Here is a 20652-nt window from a genome sequence, read left to right as displayed (position 1 = left end):
TGTCCCCCCTTTTTTATCAATTCTTCCCATTACTGTAGAGAAGCAGGAGGATTAAACGAATAGTACGCTAATAAAATAAAGTTAGAAAACCAAATGACCAGGAAACAGAACTGACGGAAAACAGAAAAATAAGAACCACTAAATCCTCAAACACACGAAATAAAAACCCTAATCCCCCCTGCCACAGAATAAACTCCTTGTAATCCCCCCCTCTTTTCTCCCTCTCCCGGAAAATCCTTCTCCCCTTAGAAGTATGTGAACCATCCCGGATTTACGACTGTACCTGCCTGCGCGTGTTGTCGGTGTCGTCTGTTTGTTTACCATGCTGCCCGCCTGTCACGTGGTGTTTGTGTACCTTTGTTGGGCGGCTGCTGTCACCCCGCCTACCCCGGCCTATGGCAAAAATTCAGGTGAGTGTGGGTGAATGACAGGAATCGGGGAATTATGGTGGATGATGGGTAGTGATGGCAGGGAAATTATGGTAGTGAAGATATGGCAGTCATGGGCTGTGGTAAGAAATTATGGTTCGTGATAAATGGTACTGAGAAAATTGTTTTTAGTGATGGTAGCAAGGAAATGGTAGTGGTGGGCTAAAGTAAGGAAATTATAGTAGGTGAAAATTATGGTAGGTCATTGATAGTGCTAAGGTATATGTTTTAGTAATGGTAGTAAGGAAATAGTGATGATGGGTTATGGTATGGAAATTATGGTAGGTGGTAAGGACCCGTTGTGGTAGTAGAATGGTGGTTGTAAATACTAGTAAGAAAACTGTGGTAGGTCATGGACACTGGTATGGGAAATGTATCAGTAATGAACCTATATTAGAAAGGAAATTGTGACTATAAACTTTATGGTGAGGGGTAACAGTAAGGGATATGTGGCAGACGATGGTACACACAGCAGTCTGTAGATGATTTATGGTACAGGGGAATTATGGTAGGCGATGGATGGTAGTAATGGTAGGGAGATTATCGTAACAGCAGTAGATAATGGTTCAGCTGGGAATACAAATATCTCTCCACTTTTTCGTCGAACAAATATAAAACTCAAACATAATATTCTGAAAAGACTGTTGGACTTCGAATATCAATGTTCTGAGTTTCAAAAGTTAGTGTTCACTGTAACGCTACCCGTATTTCTGTCCGCAACTGTGGGTCATGTTGGTAGGTACGGCAATAGGTAATAGTGAATAAAGGAAGGGAAAATTTGGAGTGACCTCAGAGTGTAGTAAAGGAAGGGAGTATTTGGAGTGACCTTAATTAGTGGTAAATAAGGTAAGGAAATATTTATGCATCCTGGCAAACAGTGCTAAGAAATAAAAAATAACTGAAAGGGACTGTTATGTGATGGTGGTAGTTAGTGGCATATAACACTCAAGAAAAATGGCAAATGGTGGCAGGTGATGGTTATGGATGGCTGTAAGTGGTAAATGGTAGAATATGATTAAAGATAGTGGCTGATGGTAGAAAGTGATGGTAGTGTGTGATACATGCTAGTGATAAGTCATGGCTGTTTGCGGTTGTAGGTGGTAGATAGTGGTAGGAGATGGTAATGGTAAATCATGGTGGTAGATGTAATGGTCAATGATTTGTAAATGGCAGTGATGGGAAAAATGCTAGTAGGAGATAATGGTGGTGACAGATACTGATGATGATGATGATGATGATAAATATTATCGGTTAGTGAATGAATAACGGCACTTGAATAAATGGTGGTTGTGTGTGTGTGTGTGTGTGTGTGTGTGTGTATCCGGCTCTCGAAATAGACTTGATAGTGTCCACTGACTGCTGGAAGTGGCAGTAGTAGATACAGAACGAGGTAGCTGAGTGGTAGATACTAGCAGGGGTGGTTATTGGGTGGGTAAAGGTGGTAGATGAAAAAAATATGGTAGTTATGGATAGATAATAATAGATGGTAGTGAACAGCTGTAGATCATGGTAGTAGGAATGGTTGTTACATAATGGCAGTTGATAGCAGGAGAAAGTATATTGGTGTTGGGCAGGGTTAGATATTGGTGGAGATGACGGTACGTGATAGTTTTGGATTATGGTAGGTGACGGTAATTGGATGTTGGTTGATGAGATAGGAGATTGTGGTAGACGGTGGTGGTGGATAGTGTTAGCAAGTGGTAGGCGATGGCTGTAGTAGAGGATTGTGGTAAGTGGTAGTGGTATCAGGTGTGGTATGTTTTGGTAGGTCGAACGATGAGGTTAACTGTTATGTTTATGGTGTCTGTGGTAGTGGTGGTATAGACAAAAAGTGATGGTTGTTGTGGTATTAATGTGGTGCTTGTGGTAGTTATGGGGCAGTACGTGTTGCAGACTGTAGTGGTTGTGGTAGAAATAGTGGTAGGGATCATATTTGTAATAGTCTGTCTTGGTTAAAAATGAAGTGGTAATGGTGGTAGTTGATCGTGGTACTAGACTGTGGTAGGAGGAAAGATGTAGTGGTAGCTGGTGGTGACAGATGAATGGTAGTACTAATTGTGGTAGAAGGTTGTTGTGGGTGGAACAGAAAAAGAATGATGATGGTACTGTGGTGAGGTGGTGGTTAACAGTGGTAGAAATGTGATAGTACTAGAATGAAAAATTGTGTAAAGGGCGACACAGGATAACAGAAGTGAGAATGGTAGTTGTGGATGCGTGTGGTATAATGAGATGATGGTAAGCTGTGGTAGGAATGATGAGTGGCGATGGTAGGAAGAAAGAGAACTGTGGTACAAATGGTGGTGATCGGGATGCAGGTAGTGGTGTTGATAATTACGGTATGGCTGGTGGTAGCTTGTAATATTTGTGGTTGGGATGGTGGTAGGTGATGAAGCGAGGAATACATATGGTAACAGTGATGGTGGTAGGTGGCGATAGTCGTTGTAAGTGATTTTGCTGATTCTGGTAGGTAATCTGTGGTAGGAATGCTGGTAGGAATGGTGCTAGGATGCGGTAGGAATGGACATATGTTGTGGTATGAATGATTGTGGTAGGAATGGCAGTTGCTTCTAATAAGAGTAATATTATAATGTGGTAGGAATGGAGGTTCAGTTGGAAATGTGGTGGATTGTGGTTGGAATGGTAGATTTTAAAAAGGAATGTGGTCCGAACAGTAATAACCTGTGGTAGGAATAGTGATAGATTATTGTAGAAGCGATGGTTGGCTGTGGTAGGAATGATAATAGGATGTGGTTGGAGTGATGGCAGGCTGTGGTAGGAATGGACAGTGGTAGTTTAGTGGTTATGAATATGTTAATATTAGCAGAATTCCGGTAACTAAGTAACTGAGAGACGTGATTTTTTTTTTTTTTTATGTGTCCGACTCTGGGCATAGGCTTCACAGCCTGCTATCAAGACCCAGCAGTCCTCCTACATACCATACACCTCCACATGTCACCACTTCGGCGCTAACACCCACCGTCCATATTGAATACATGCTAGGGCTGTCTCATACAGGACTGGTGTATTGGTATTAGCGGGGGTATTTTTACGACATGTCGGCGGGTCTTCTGGTAGATCAGTAAAGCCTGATTTAATGAAATTCAAATCCTTAAACTGTTCCCTGCCCCAGCCGGGATTCGAACCTGGGTCCGTTAGGACTGCAGGCCACCTCTCTACCGATTGAGCCACCGCCTCCCCCTAGCCACCATGATTGGTAACAGCGAGAAATAGAGGTCACCCTAATATCTATCTATCTATTTATCGAGAGAGAGAGAGAGAGAGAGAGAGAGAGAGAGAGAGAGAGAGAGAGAGAGAGAGGTCAATTGTTGGGGCTGTGAAGAGATAGTGGTTCATATGAATGAGAGGTTAAATGTTGATGGTTCCATAAAGAAAACGCAGTTGCTATGGGAGGGAATGGAAATACTGGTAGTTATATGAAGCAGTTGTGGTTATTATGAAAGGAGAGAAATGCTGGTAGTTGTATAGGGAATGGGGATAATATGGACAAGAGGTGAAATGTTGGTAGTTGTGGTTACTGCGGTTTTTACGAGTGGCGTCAAATGTTGGTAGTTTTATACATATTGTGGTAAATATAAAGAGAATTCAGATGTTGGTGGATACAAGGAAGGAATGGTACTGTATCTTTACTACCAGGACGAGTTTATTTTATTCGTCCTAATACTAGACGATTTTAGTACCGTAAGGCTAGAAGAGGCATTTTGTTCAAACTTGAGGGGTTAGATATTACCTTCGTTAAGCCCGTGAGTACCGTACCTAAGGGTTTCCTGAAGGTGAATAAAATCTTCTGTTGGCAGCAAGAAGACAGTAAAAAATATAGTCGTAATGAATAGTTATGGAAATGTTAGTTGTTTATTGAGTGGATAGTGGTTGGGATAAAAATGTTGGTAGCTGGAGAAGATAGTGGTGGGCAGAAGAATGTTGGTAGTAACAGAAGATAGTGCCTGGTATAGAATGCTGGTAGATAAGATAGTGGTTGGTATAGAAATGCTGGTAATTGTAGAAGACTGAGGTTGGTAGAGGAATGTTAGTAGAGAAGATAGTGGTTGGTGGAGAAATGTTGGTAGTTGGTAGATACAGAAGCAAAAACGTGTCTAGACCTGCTGTAATAGTGGTTGATGGTGGTGATAAGAAAATTAATGGTTGTAGGCGAGGCAGTAAAAGGGTAGGGTAGTGGTGGATGGGCCCCGGAATGATGATGATGATGATGATATACTGTAGTTGCTAGAGAAATGGTAAGATGTTATTACTGTTGTTGTTGTTGTGGTGGTGGTGGTGATGAAATACTGTAGCTTTCAGAGTAATGGTAAGGAGTGAATGTTGATGTGATGATGATGATGATAGGCCGACACATGCAAGCATGTTGGAGCCTTTAAAAACGAAAACGAAAACGATGGTGATGGTAGTACCTGTAGATGTAATATGAGATGCAGTGATAGGTGATGATGGTGGTTATGATGATGGGGATGGTCGTGGCTATAGTAATAATATCAGACAATGGTGGTGATGACAGTGGTAATAATGGCTGACATGGTAGGGATAAAGTTGATAGAAGTGATGATGAATGATGACAGACATGATGAAAATAACAATAACAACGATAAATACTAGTAGTAGTAGTAGTAGTAGTAGTGACAATGACACCAGTAATGAGTGATTATGGCGATTAACATTATGAATGATGATGATGATGATGGTAGTGGTGATGTGTGTGTGTGTGTGTGTGTGTGTGTGTGTGTGTGTGTGTGTGTGTGTGTGTGTGTGTGTGTGTGTGTGTGTGTGTGTGTGTTTTAATGATGGTGGTGATGATGCTGGATGTGGTGATAGGTGACGATAGTGACAACGATGGTAGCAACAGTAATGATAAGGATGGTGATAGGTGATATTTAGGTAGACAAATACACGAAAATGGTGTTCCAGTCAGTAACGATATTGATTCTGATGACAGTACGCGTGGAAGTATTTATAGATATACATAACCATCTACATTATTTAAAATCGTCTACGATTCGTTTTGACGACTTAGGTCAATTTTAATTTATGTTTTAAATGTTGATATGTGTACCAACCAGAGACCCTACAAAAAGAGTCTGGACGGCCAATATTTTCTGGTGCTCGTTAACTGGTCAGCCGACACGGCGTAATTTTGGTGCAAACGCCTCAGAGCCAGGGTGTTGTCTGACTGCAGATTAGTCTAAAAATACATCTCGTCATCTGCTGTGATACATGCTTGGTTGATGAATAAAATGTTGCTATAACTGTAGTATACTTTGTTAATTTGTGCTACTGAAGATCAATCTTCACCTCTACACATGGATTTTACTTCAAAGAACACGTAAACACCGACAAAATCGCCGAATTATAATGCTGACAAACAAACTGTTGGTAGTCGCAAAGTAGGCAGCACTGTGTTCTTTTAATGGTGCTTTTTTACCCTTATTAATAGTTTGATTGTGCTGCATTAGGGTGCTGTAACTCTCATGGACCTTCTATGCGACTTTTTCGACTCCCTTGTGATCCACCAAGAAGGAATTATGTGATATGAAGGTGAAGAGAGTTAGCTGGTCTGCGAGTGAGTGTCATCGGCTTTGCTATGCAATTTTTAATTATTTTACATGTTTTTGACTCACATCCACATAGAAAGGTAAGCCTAGATAATATTTCCATGGAAACCACTTTACCACAATTATGGATATCAAGAACAACAACAATCTTCAAAATCAACCAAAACTCCATCAAACTTAAAAACTCCGGGGAAAGTAAGTAAACACTGCTGATGTTAATCGATGTAGCGTCCTCTGGCAACACGTCCCAGATCTTTATATGCTCCAAAATTTGTCTAGCTGACACATACAGGAAAACCTCATTTTTATACAGCTTTAAGTATTAAGAACGCACCACTTGTGTAAATATAGCATAACAGATGTTCAAAAACGCGACATAAAATATGAAAAGCAGTTAAGTGACTTGGTGTTGTCTAGCAGTGATCACTGATCTTTATACCTACTTGAGGGATGTCCAGCAAACATCCATTCGCTGCACCAAAAAGCTGGCTGTCCAGTCTCTCTTTCTATAGAGTCTCTACCTTTAACCTTGAGCATTCCAAGAAAGTCATGTTTTTTATATCACGTAACGGAAATATAATATGTAAAGGTAGGTTTACAGGATATACATGTAGGTCTGAAAGATGCCAAGGTTAGCACAAAAGGATGGTAAAGATCTGAGGCTGTATATCTACTTGGGATCTCGGATTCTCTTTAGTGATTTATTTTGTACATCACCCGTTAATGATCCTCTAATATGTTATTACTACTGTGTCAGTGCCGGTAATTAATAAATATACATAACATAAAAAATAAGTAAGGTGTAGGATGGAAAATAAATCGCCAAAGAAGGGGTACTGCGCGGACTTCAATGCCAAGTAGAATACAGCCCAAGGCCAGAAGGACGTGACCTCATTGTTTAGTTAGGCACTGTTTGGGTAGTAATTTCCCGGTAATTTATCAAAAACTGGGAAATTCCTGAAGAAGTGACGGTCAGGTTGAAAAAAAATTCCTGTGAATAACTAACTGCCGGTTAATTAAAATGAATCTATATCGAAAACACCTTAATATTATTATCTTTAAAATCAAACCTGGCACAAAACTGCAATCTCTTCATCTTTACTGGGCAGTTGTAACAACAGATGAACAGCAGAGTGTGATGCTAGTCACGAATAAGTAGCCTACTACGGAGAGGATGCAGTGTCAGTAGCATAATTTTCTGCCACTGAGCTACTGTACGTGAAATAAGAAGCAAAACGACGAAAAACCTGGACCAATTTGAAGTAAAAAGAATATAGTAGATCAGAAACCATACTGAGCATGCTTACGATACTTTTAAGTGCGTCTTGTATTTTTGATTTGTGAAGGACGACAGACCAACCACTACGCAGCTCACCAGTACTGTACGTGAAAAATATGCCCCGTAATACGGAATCCTGGGCTACATGTCACGTCACAGGGCATCCTACAGCAATAATGGTAGGCCAAATTTCACCCCAGGTCTACGAAAATATCCCGAAAAGTTTGCAGGATGGCAGTGACTCAGGCCCCAAATCTTTAACAACGTGATTATCCCCGGGAAGATGAGAGTAACTCCAACGTGTTCGCTGCGCGTAGTATGGGACGACTAAAAGTGGCTGGTGAGTGAGACAACTAACATATCCATATGAAGAGAGAACCTGTATTTTTTACACAGGAAAAATCATCAGGGAAATTACCAATATGCCGGGAATCGAACCCGGGACTCTCAGGTGAGAGCCAGGCAGCATACCACTACACCACGACCAGGTAAAAGTTAACTCACGTTGTCACAATCTTGTAACCAACGTCCCACCGTCCCCCACTGTGGGCCTGAAGAAGGTGAGTTAACCCCCTGGCACTCGGGCAAGTAGATGCTTTTAATCTATCCCAAGCACTTACGGCAAGTCAGAATGAAGGGAGAACCTGTATTTTTTACACAGTGCCAGGGGGTTAACTCACCCTCTTCAGGCCCACAGTGGGGGGCGGAGGGACGTTGGTTACAAGATTGTGACAATGTGAGTTAACTTTAACCTGGTCGTGGTGTAGTGGTATGCTGCCAGGCTCTCACCTGAGAGTCCTGGGTTCGATTCCCGGCATATTGGTAATTTCTCTGATGATTTTTCCTGTGTAAAAAAAATACAGGTTCTCTCTTCATTCTGACTTGCCGTAAGTGCTTGGGAAAGATTAAAAGCATCTACTTGCCCGAGTGCCAAGGGGTTAACTCATCCTCTTCATGCCCACAGTGGGGGCGGAGGGACGTTGGTTACAAGATTGTGACAACGTGAGTTAACTTTTACCTGGTCGTGGTGTAGTGGTATGCTGCCTGGCTCTCACATGAGAGTCCCGGGTTCGATTCCCGGCATATTGGTAATTTCTCTGATAACATATCCATAACTTTTTACTGATACCCGGGTGTGACGATTTCATCACCCTGCACTTGTGATGCAAGCAGGTGGGGGTGGGTGAGGGGATCGTAGGTAGGGCTTCCTTTTTCATCTGATTCATATCCAACGAGAGAGTTCAGAGCCTTGTTCCTGATCTGTCCAAAATATAAGATTACGGGAAACTAGATCAGTATGATAATGAACGCCGATGAATAATGCATTTCGGGGATTCATATATGCAGCACAAGCAATGCATAAAATGTAAAACCTGGTTACCCGTCCCTGATGCCTGACCCAATATTGTGACCCTGACCCTCGACCATGTCATGGCCAGGACGGGATGTATTCAAGCTGTCTGACACTGACGCGCCATCTCGCCACAGCACACCGACGAAATGTGTCAACGTGTGCAAAGGTTTCCCCCCGTCCGGTCTCTGGAATTAACGTTAGCGTAAATTATGTCCTTCGATACGATAACGTAATTTTATATTTTATTCTTGCTACAACCAGAAGTTTTACTCATTGTAGGAGAATGCTTATGTAATGAACGGATTAATGAAGGCTATATTTAAACCCAAGTCACTAAATCTCTCTTAAACTTAAAAAAAAACTCGTCTGGAAACAAGACCAAAAACAAAAAAGTTGCATCACTCTCACCCTCACCTCGTTCATATCTTCCTTTTCTTTATGCATTACAACCATACGCCAAACCTATCATGGTCAGACGCAGGCAGGCCAAGAGAGTAACGCCACACCACAGAAATGAAATGCGTCACCGTGTGCAAAGGATCCCCCAGCGTCTGACCCCTGGAATTTATGTCTGTGTAAATTAAGACCTCGTTTGTCTCCTTCACTTCCCTTGTGTGTGTGAGTTTCTGGGGAGTCAGGCGGAAAGTTTTAGGTAGGGTTGGAATACGTAAAGGAAAGGAGTGTAAAAATGAGGTTGGGGTGGGTGGGTGAGAGAGAGAGAGAGAGTATGTGTGTGTGTGTGTGTGTGTGTGTGTGTGTGTGTGTGTGTGTGTGTGTGTGTGTGTGTGTGTGTGTGTGTGTGTGTGTGTGTTCTGGGAGAGATGGTAATTGTATCCTTGTGGGATCATTACAACATACCAACGAGGCCACAGGACACACACACACACACACACACACACACACACACACACACACACACACACACACACACACACACACACACACACACACACACAGTTTATTCTTCTCCGTCTGTCTCTGTTTCCCCCTCCCCAGTCCTCTCTCTCTCTCTCTCTCTCTCTCTCTCTCTCTCTCTCTCTCTCTCTCTCTCCCCTGCACCTATTTGTATCGCTAATACTGGACACTTCTGGTAAGATTATTCACCATCACACTCCCTATTAAGTCTGGATTTATAATAATATTCGTTGCTTTTAACAGAATGGTATCATTACTGTTTACTTTCATAATGGTAATAATGATTATAATAACTAGAAAACGGAAATTGCCATTAGCAATTTCAATAACTCACCACATGACAAAGTCATCCGTCTTGTGCATGTTACGTCAGTGCATAAAAAATAAGCAAAATCTGAATTTTGACCTTGGCTGTGACCTTGAGTTTTGGGTCAAGGTAATTCATACTTGTTTGCCATGCACAGCATATCAAGTTCTATTAATGTGCCAAGTTTGGTGACTGTAGCCCAATTCTATCATTTATTTTAATTGTACACCTAATGACCTCAAACTACTTTCCATTGACCCTTGAGTTATCTCAGAAACTACTGGTCCTAATGGGCACACTGTCACTTCAAATCTGCGCCCCGATCTTGGCTATGTCCTATAATAATTTCAAGTTTATACCTTTAGCGTTTCTAAGAATCGGCGAATAGACAATTTGTATACCTTTTTCGATGAAACTGGAAAATCAGTACTGGGAACTGGATGATACTGGGTCATATGAGGCCGCCAGCTGGAGAACTCCGGTGGCCAAGTATTATGGGGTAGCTTGGAAATTGAGCGAATACAAGCAATTACTTCTTCGTAAGAAAGAATAATAATAATAACAATAACAATAATAATAATAGTAATAATAATAATAATAATAATAATAATAATAATAGTGGTGGTGGTGGTGGCGGTAGTAGTAGTAGTAGTAGTAGCAGTAGAAGTATAGCAGCAGCAGCAGCAGCAGCAGCAGTAGTAGTAGTAGTAGTAGTAGTAGAAGTAGTAAAGTTAATAATAATACCAACATTATAAAAAAATTCATCATCCCAACTCTATTTCTCACTAATGAATGTGTATGTAATATTTCTGTTGGTAACATTATCCCTGTAATAGTTAAAGCATCAGTAGTATCATTGACCGTGATTATTATTGTGGTAAGCACAGGTGGTATAATTAACACCCGGAAATTATCACAATCATCATTCATGTTTTCATCATTATCACTGCTCTCATCAGCCATCATCACCTTCACATTAGTCATTATAATCATCACATCATTATCACCATTCATTATCATCATCATTATCGTATCCCTCTGGCAATATTATGCAAAATTAAACATAAAACTGACCCAAACTTTAATACAACACGACACACAATACCTAAAAAAAATGGAAGGCTGTAACAAAACGCGGACACGAGAAAAGTTTTAAAAATACAAAATAAAACAGTGTAGACATAAACTGAGAGGCGCTGTGACGATGAAACAGAGAGAGAGAGAGTGCGTGATAGTCTTGTGCGTGATAATCTGTATGTTTTCCCATCCACCTGACAAAGTCAGAGAAGGGTGTTGTTATCACTGGGATCAATAGGTGTCCGTCCATAGAGTTGGGTGGCAGGGAGGGGTTGGGCGTAGAAATTTCGTTTCCGGCCCAAAACTCAGAAAGTATTTACGACAGCATTATGAAATTTCACGTAGTTATGTGATTTACAGTGAACTGGTGCCCTTTGATAGGTACAATGCAATGTCTTAAGGAACTTTTCTCAAAACAATGAAAAAGTAGAAAAAAAAAATCCGGAGATTTCAATGCGACCCGCACAAGAATGTGAAGGGCCCAGATTATGTGTCCTCAAGGGTTCTCCTTACGCCCACCTTTAAAAGGAAAGACTGGTGGGGGGGGGGAGGATCGTTATGCGCTTGGTTAGGTGTGCAGGGATGCGGGGGAGGGTTATGTGCTTGGTCAGCTGGAGAGTTGCAACAGCGTAGCTTTGCCCATGTTTTTTTTTTTTCTCCCAAATTATTTTCGCCATGTTAAAGTATGCATGATTTTAGCTAAGCTCGTGTGTTCCTGTCATCATCATCATCACCATCATCATCATAATAATAACAATAATAATAAGTTTTTAAAATATGATTAAGAGTTGGGATGATGGTAATGAATTAATATCAGACAGCGCCTGGACCCCGGTTAATGTTGTTTTTCACTTCTCTGTATCACAACTTTTGCATACATTTCGAGGTCGACATGGATATGAATGACAAAAACTGAAGAGCTATGATCTCATAAAGCATTGATATAGCTATGAATATCTATCTATATATATACACGCACATACATTATCATCATCATCATCATCAACATGACCTTTTCACACAGATTTATGCATACATTCATACAAACACACAAGTATACATACTGTACTTATCATACATATCATTCAAACCTTTTACCCCCACATACATAAATACACACATATGTACCGTATTTACAAACATACATAAATACACCTCACTGTCATTCTACCCTTGTCCCCACATACACAGACTTTCATCCATAAATGCAGACATACATGGATAGTGCATCCATATAAAACTGGATAAATGCATATACGAATAAATGCATGAATATATATACAGTATATATTTCCAGGGGCATATAATTTAATTATGAATACGCATGCAGTGTCAATATCAATCTCTCTCTCTCTCTCTCTCTCTCTCTCTCTCTCTCTCTCTCTCTCTGTCCCCACACAGCGTGGGAAGTGTGTGATGTGAGTGACCTCCAGGCTTCACTCAGAGGTCATTCTCCACCCACCACAGGACACCGCCTTCACTCCAGCCACTCCACACACTCCACAGGCATTCCACTCACACTCTATGCACCTCCAATCTTCATTTTGAGGTTATACAATACACTCATCACACACTCCGCCTATCCCATCAACATTCCACGCACCTCTAGGCTTCACCCCGAGATCTCACATTACATCCACCACGCACTCCACCTACTCCACTCACACTCGTCACACTCCACACTCCCCACACTTATCACACATTCCACCCATGTCCATAACGTCCATACTTTACTCCGGGGTCACACAGTCCACATTCTTCATCCATTCCACACACTCCTCCCACACACGACACACACACTCCATCTACACTCTACATCCCTCCTACACTCCACACACTTTACCCAATCCACACACTCCACCCAGTCACTCCGAGGTCACACGTCATAGGTCACCGCCTTCAATTATTATGTTCAAGTCACGCAAGAATCTCTCTTGTGCCTTGCAATTATTGTACAGGTCATTAATTCATGAACAGTATCACGCTTGCTTTTCCAGACAGGTGACAGAACAGAAATCTTGACATGAAGTACATCATCATCACCATCATCATTATCATCATCTAAGTTGACATCATCATCATCATCATCGTCTAAGTTGACATCATCATCATCATCATCATCACCATCATCATCATCCTTTTTCGGTCCCTAGCATTCACGAGACCATGCCTCGCATTCATCTTGCCTTGGTTTGTTTGCAGCTTATTTCTCGTAGCCAAGTGCCAGAAAAAACGATGCCGTGGTAAGTCATCATACACTCCTTCGTGACTAGCATCATATTTAAGCAGTAATCTATTGTTACGACTCAGCATTCGAGATGGGGAAGACGGCCTACTTAGTGTGAAAGGATTATAGAAACATTTGCCACAAGACACCTCCGTTAGTGCCTTAATATTCCAACGTAAAATATCACCAAGTCACTGCTATAGAACTGTTTTTGCTTCAGCTGAATTTTTTGAGTTGAGTAAATGTTTAAAGTTAGCTGGAACAACACACAAAGTTAATAATTTTCTGCCAATAATTATTTATTCCAGAAAAAATTTGACAATTTTGCTGAGGCTGGATACCTTGAACTACTTAATATCTTCAGTCGCTGGACGGAATATGATAAAAAGTCAATCTGGGGTCAAGGGAACAGCCCCCTCACTAGCGAACATCTTTTATATTTTTTTTTGACATCACCAAGGGATTTTATTCAGCTTCAGGGAGATATTTGGCAGCGATGAAGTTTATCTCTAATACATATCTATCTATCTATTTGTCAGTCTATCTAGGCCTATCTGTCTCTGAGTGTCTATCTGACTGTCAATGTATTGTTACTAGAATATTTCCCCGAGGTACAATACGCAAGCAGTAAAAATAAATTCATCAGAGGGAAGAGGTTACCTCCATCACTACGTCCCTACTCACCTAAGCAGCGAGTGTTTTCTACTGGGGAGGTTGTACTTAATCTCCATTAGCCCCCTCACTATAAGAACTTTCCCCTAAGCCGTATAAAAATTGCCCTGAGACAGCAAAAATAAACTACAGAAAAGAAATAATCGTACTGAGGGAGTTACAAGAGGGGAAGGGACAAACTATGCAATATAAATAAGTACTGAAATCAGAGGAGTTATTATTATTATAATAATAATAATAATAATAATAATAATAATAATTATTATTATTATTATTATTAGTGTTGGTTTGTTGTTAATGTTCCCATTACTTTACAAATTTATCTTATTTTACGAAAGATCTGTTGCGGTGAAGTGATGCGCTCGAAAGAAAAATACCGTCTAGAGGAAGCAAGAATGGCGTACAAATGAGGTTCTCGGACTGAAGAGGTTTGGAAAGGGTTGACATATGGAGTGGGAGTTTAAACGGAAGTGAGAGGCGTCTTAGTTTACTTTTTGCGCGCGCGCACACGCACACACACACACACACACACACACACACACACACACACACACACACACACACACACACACTAATTCGCTCACTCACTCACTCACTCAGAATCAACTTCTCTCGTAAATGCATGAACACACCCGCACAGGCAAATTCACACATCCACAAACACCCCCCCCCCCACACACACAGTCAACCTGGACATGCAGACGGATACACGCTTATATATGCAAACAGCCAGACACGAAATGGGATTATGTAAAAAGAAATGTATGCAAATGAGAGAACTAAAAAAATAAGAAGAGATGGAGTATAAAAAATTAAATAAAAAAATAGAATAACTCGAGAGAATGGCACTTGGAAAATGTAAAGAAGAGAATGCACTCAGTTTTACCACTCAAATTGCTCAGTGCAGGGCTGGGCTAAGGGAGGGTAGTGTGTGTGTGTATGTGTGTGTGTGTGTGTGTGTGTGTGTGTGTGTGTGAATATGGCTAAGTGGGTGTGTTCATGCACTTATGAGAAAAGTTGATTGATTGATTGTGTGTGTGTGTGTGTGTGTGTGTGTGTGTGTGTGTGTGTGTGTGTGTGTGTGTGTGTGTGTGTGTGTGTGTGTGTGTGTGTGTGTGTGAGAGAGAGAGAGAGAGAGAGAGAGAGAGAGAGAGAGAGAGGAACAAGAAAAAAATGTGAGGGAGGCGAAGACAGTTAAATAAATATACTTTATGTGTAATTCTCTGTTATGTTCACCACAATATTAATACCATAAAAACGAACCAAAAAAAGGGAGGACTAAAAAAAAAAAATGGCTACCAAACAAGTGGAAAAATGGAAAAAGGGATATAACTAAAAAATATGAAAATAAAAAATACACAATGGAATGAGAAATGTACGATGATGATACAGGAACTCATGAGGGCATCTGCCCGCCTTAGTGTGTGTGTGTGTGTGTGTGTGTGTGTGTGTGTGTGTGTGTGTGTGTGTGTGTGTGTGTGTGTGTGTGTGTGTGTGTGTGTGTGTTCAACTCGGAACGAAAGGTCCTTCTTACAAAAAATGGTGTTTCTCTGTCAAGGCTTTCCTAAGAAGGAGTCCGAACCGACGGATGAAAAGATAGCCCGACAGAAAAACAGACACACAGACAGACAAACGGACATATACAGACATGCAGACGGACGAAGAGATACACACACACACACACACACACACACACACACACACACACACACACACACACACACACAATCACCTACAGACAACGAGGGCGGTACAAAGACGTGATCACACACAATACCGTACATAAACACTAGGGGGTGGGAGGAGGGGGTGGTTGGATTCTACTATAGTCGCTTTGTTTTCATTTAACGGAACTGGGCTACACTTACAACTTCAGTACAAAGTTGTGGTGGCCTGAAATTCGATGATCGCTAGTAATGACTTTGGTATGAGTCTCCTTGGTTACTAGTCAGATCCATCTTTCTATATGACTACATCTGACCATCAACCGAGAGCTGGACAGGGCTGTGGATCTTTGTAACGTGAAAAAAAAAAGACTATAACGGTACTACCCACACTCCATTTTCTATTTCTGGACCAAAGACGCGACCAAAGCCTTTGAAGAGAGGCAATCTAAGTTATCTACCATCTTATGCAAGGCTGAAGTTTAACAGAAGCTTTATACAGGTACTACAGGGTAATATCTGCCAGCTTTGATCTTAGATTTTACATAAACACAGCCTTTGACTTCACTTCGTTCGTTGTTTAAGATTTAGATGCAAAGTTAAGCTCAGCGCAAGGCCTCAAATGGAAAAGTATTGGAAGGTAGTTAATATCATCATCATCATCGTCGTCGTCGTCGTCGTCGTCTCTCTTTCTCTCTCTCTCTCTTTCACTCCCTAGTCGGTGATAAAACTACAAACAAAATAAGTACGGGGTAAGGTAGGGAAAATGCAAGCTGTAGTAGCCTGTTTAATATTAAAACCAATGCGGTGTAGGGACCCGAGGCTAGATTACCACGTGTACAATATTTCAAGGTAAGTGAGAGGCCTTCGCTCCTGGTGCAACTAAGCCATCAACAATTTTGGCGATCCGAGACGTGCACTAAATTACGTCTTATGTGGCTAGATTAGTTTTGGTGCTGGACAGGGTCGGCTTCACGTGGTGGCATTGATTTAACAGGGAGGTGGAGATGCCCAGTGATATAAACGTCCTTCAACTCCCTCCCCATCCCCCGAAAAGCAGATGGTGACCTGAAGGAGGAGAAGGAGGAGGGCAACTTCACCCTGCAGTCCATCAGGTTTACGTTCAGACGAGGAACTACTATACTACTACTACTACTACTACTACTACAACAAAAACAACAACAACTACTACTGCTACAACAACAACTACTACTACTACAACAACAACAACTACTACTACTACTATTACTGTTGTTAGCTTGGGTCAGTTCCGTAATGGCTGAGTTTAGGGAAACGGAATACAAGAGGAAGAATGAAGGAAAGATAGCAAGGGCTAAAAAATATTTTAAAAGTTGTCCTCCCCCCCCCCGAAAAAAAAAAACATAAAGGAATAAATAACAAAAGCGGGCTAAACTTAACATTCAAACCAAATTTAAGATCCGTTCATGTTGAGACGCAAGACTAAAACACACACACACACACACACACACACACACACACACACACACACACACACACACCATCGAATTAAAGGGGTTACAGGTCTGTGGTGTGGAAAGAATGATACCTTTACGTATGAGAAGTTCAGCGAGAAAGATGAAATGTCAGCCGTGATGCGAAAGATGAGTGTGTTGGGGTGTGCGTGGTGGTGCAGGTGGCGCGTTGCATGAATCCTGAGCAGAAGAAACTAGTTTGGGGAGAGCAAGAATGAATTATAAAGGAAGTATTCGGTGTGAAGTGGTTGAAGTGTGATGGTGGACAAGCTGTGCGTGAGTGTAGTTCAGTGTACAGTATGATTCCTGAGCAGAAGAAAATTAAGAGACAGGATCTATCCTATTCATCCATTAACCAATCATTTACTGCCACATCAAAATCGCAGGGGCCCGGGGCTAGGCTCATCGGTTTGAACATTTAAGGCAAGGGTGACTGTACGTCCCTGAAAGGGTTTATATGAGCAATAAACCCCAACCCTCTCTTGGATGTACACCCATGTGTGCCCCCTCCTGTTGCAGCGTGTTAACCAAGAATGAAATATAAACGAAGTAATCAGATTGAAATAACTGAAAAACGAGTTTTTTTTGGTGGGTGTGGGGTGAAAGCTGTCTGGAGCGTGGTGGTTTAGGTGGGGTGCTGAATGGTTCACGGCAACACCTACACACCTGATCTGGACCGATGACGGGTCGAGCTGACACATTTCCCACAATGCAGTTGACAATATTAAGGAGGCACAGTAGGCTTCGTAACACATATTCTTCAGAGATTTATTCTGCATCATGTCTATATACCTTCTGTCCTCTTATAATGTTACTATTGCAATACTGTAAGTACAGAAATAACATAAGAGAGAGCTCGAGGGTGTTACAAGGTATGCACATCACCACGAAAAAAAAAGTGCTACGGATTCTGCTATGCCACCTAGACTATGGCGGAGCAAGTCCGATCTCACAGTCCGCGTCATGTTTTAGGTGGTGCAGGAGACTTCGTAACTCTTAGTCCTCAACGAATTATTTTGCATATTATACGTTTCTTATTCACTTGTACGTTACTGATGCAAACACCATCATATGTATATTTAAATTACTTAATATGCATTATCATAGTGCAATATGCATTTATAATGGCCGAGAAAAAGGTTCTACGAAGACTCCTTTGCCACACAGAATACGGCAAAGGGTGTCCGAAGATGGCTGATTACATTTCATGGTGCTGAATCGAAACACTGAATTAATATATTGGTAACCAGCACAAAACTCCTAGATTGATACGACACCACGAAGGCCGTAATATGGGGCGTCGCTAGTCTACGTGAGTGAAACATTTTTCGTCTGAGAAAGGAAAAAAAAAAGGAGGGGAGGGGGGAGTGCGAAAAGGAGGGGGTAGGGGGAGTGTGGCTGACTGACTGGGCTGCTCCAAGATAAGCTCCCGCCTCTAATAATGAAGTAACACCGTGCGGAGAAACGCCTGAAGTTTCACTAGGTTATGAAGTGCTGTTTCTGGCTATTCCCTTAAGCGCAAAATTTTAGTGACCCTGGTAGGGGAGGGTGTAATTCGGGGATGGTACGTAGCGAGTCATCGACGTTCCATGGGAGATGACATTCCATGGTAAAGCAGTTAAGTTCCTCAGTCTGATGACCTGTTATTTACTTGGTACTTTCCTTCTACAGTGTTAAACTCATTTTAAAACCACACAACTAAGCATAATTCTTCTCGAAAGAGGTAAGAGGAAGTGTAAGGAAAAATAGAACATAAGGAAAATATCAAAATTTGAAGGTCTATCTATCTATCTATCTATCTATAGCCCGACGCCCTAATCCCGCAAAGGGTGGCCGCAGACAAAACGCCTCCAAGTCACTCTGTCACCCACCATTTGACTACCCTCCCCCCAACTCACCCCCCCCCCTCATATACCTCTCAACTCCATCCCTCCACCTCATCCTCGGTCTACCCCTCCCTCTCCCTCCCTCCACCTCACCTACATACACCCTCTTAGTCAGTCTTTCATTCTCCATTCTCTCCACATGTCCAAACCACCTCAGTGTATTTCTCCTAATCTTCTCAACCACATCCACATCTACCCCACAACGTTCCTTCACTTCTTCATTCGTCAACCTGTCCCTCCACGTCACTCCACATGCTCCTCTCAAGTAACTCATTTCCACTGCTCTCACTCTTGACTTGTTCCCCTCTTGCAAGGTCCACGCCTCGCTTCCATACGTCAGGGTAGGGATCACAATACCATCATGCAGTGACTTCTTAACTTCCATACTCACCTCCCTATTTCTCATCACTGCTTTCAGTGTACCAACAACCTTCCTTCCCTGCTGTACCCTTTCACGTACTTCATCCCCCAAAGTTCCATCCTTACTCATCACACTACCCAAGTACTTGAATGCACTCACATTCTCCATATCCTCACCCTCCAACCTCACTGCACACTCTGTGACTTCATTCCTCTCAAACACCATAACTTTACTTTTGTTTACATGAACTTTCAGCTTCCTCCTCCTACACACTGTCCCAAATTCATTCACCAAACCTTGCAACTCCCATTCATCTTCACTCAACAATACTGTATCATCATCAAACAGCAACACCGGAAGCTTCCAATGCCCTACCTTGCACCTCCTTTACAACCCCATCCATATATATATTAAACAGCCATGGAGACATCACACACCCCTGTTCAGTCCCACACTGAGATCAAAGAACTCACTCAGCTTACCATCCACTCGCACCGTAGACCTAGCTCCCTCGTACATACTCTTCACAGCACTCAACAATTTCCCCTCCACTCCATATATTCTTAATACCTTCCACATACCTTGCCTATCTATTCTGTCATAAGCTTTCTCCAAGTCCATGAAGGCAGCATACACTTTCCTTCCCTTCTCTACTGTAGATACATCTCACTAAACATCTTAGAACAAATATCTGATCTACACACCCTTTTCCCTTCCTAAATCCCCCTTGTTCTTTTCCAACTAGCTCCTCTGTCATATGCCTAACCCTATCAATGAGTATTCTACCATATATTTTACCAGTCACACTAAGAAGGCAAATACCCCTATGGTTACCACATACTTCTCTCTCCCCTTTTCCTTTGTACAGAGGAACAATTATACCTGATTTCCAGTCCTCTGGAACCCTTCCCTCTTCCCAAGCCAATCTACACAACTTCCATATCCACTCCACAACAATCTCACCCCCATACCTAAGCATTTCACCACACACTCCATCAATTCCTGGGGCCTTCCCCAGCTTAATCTTCTTCATCGCTTCCACTACTTCCGCCCTACTGATCTCTTCCTCCCTCCTCTCATCTCTTCTTCCCCCAGCCATTCCCCAACCACTTATACTCACACTGCTCTCACTCTCTACATTCAACAAATCCTCAAAGTGCTCCTTCCATCTCCTCAATTTCTCTCTCTTCTCCACCAACAATCTATTATTCCTATCTTTCACTCCCCTATTATTTCCCCTTTCACAGTAAAAAATCAGACCATACCGGTATGCGTAATGAGTCAGGTGATCTCATTATTGGTGTGGTCATGTAAACAGTCACTCATCAGACTTGGTTTTCCTAGCCTTTTTATTTACACTTCTTTTCAGCTGTACTTAGTCTGCCATATCCTTCCCTAGCTAAAAGT

General features: G+C 41.8%; 1 protein-coding gene across 1 annotated transcript in view; it reads left to right on the top strand.

Annotated features, from left to right (window-relative positions):
• The first annotated feature begins 322 nt into the window (after positions 1 to 322).
• Positions 323 to 20652, top strand: part of LOC145394002 (protein amalgam-like) — a 240833-nt gene continuing 220503 nt past the window's right edge. The window contains exon 1 of the mRNA XM_080267973.1: positions 323 to 410. Within this exon, the coding sequence (XP_080124099.1) occupies positions 323 to 410 (88 nt within the window). The remainder of the gene's footprint in view (positions 411 to 20652) is intronic.

The sequence above is a fragment of the Coenobita brevimanus genome, chromosome 26 (assembly GCF_032717465.1).
Source record: "Coenobita brevimanus isolate Jiangsu-jjx chromosome 26, ASM3271746v2, whole genome shotgun sequence".
Classification (NCBI taxonomy): domain Eukaryota; kingdom Metazoa; phylum Arthropoda; class Malacostraca; order Decapoda; family Coenobitidae; genus Coenobita; species Coenobita brevimanus.
Note: the sequence above shows the minus strand (reverse complement) of the source record. Positions and strands in the feature narration are given on the sequence as shown.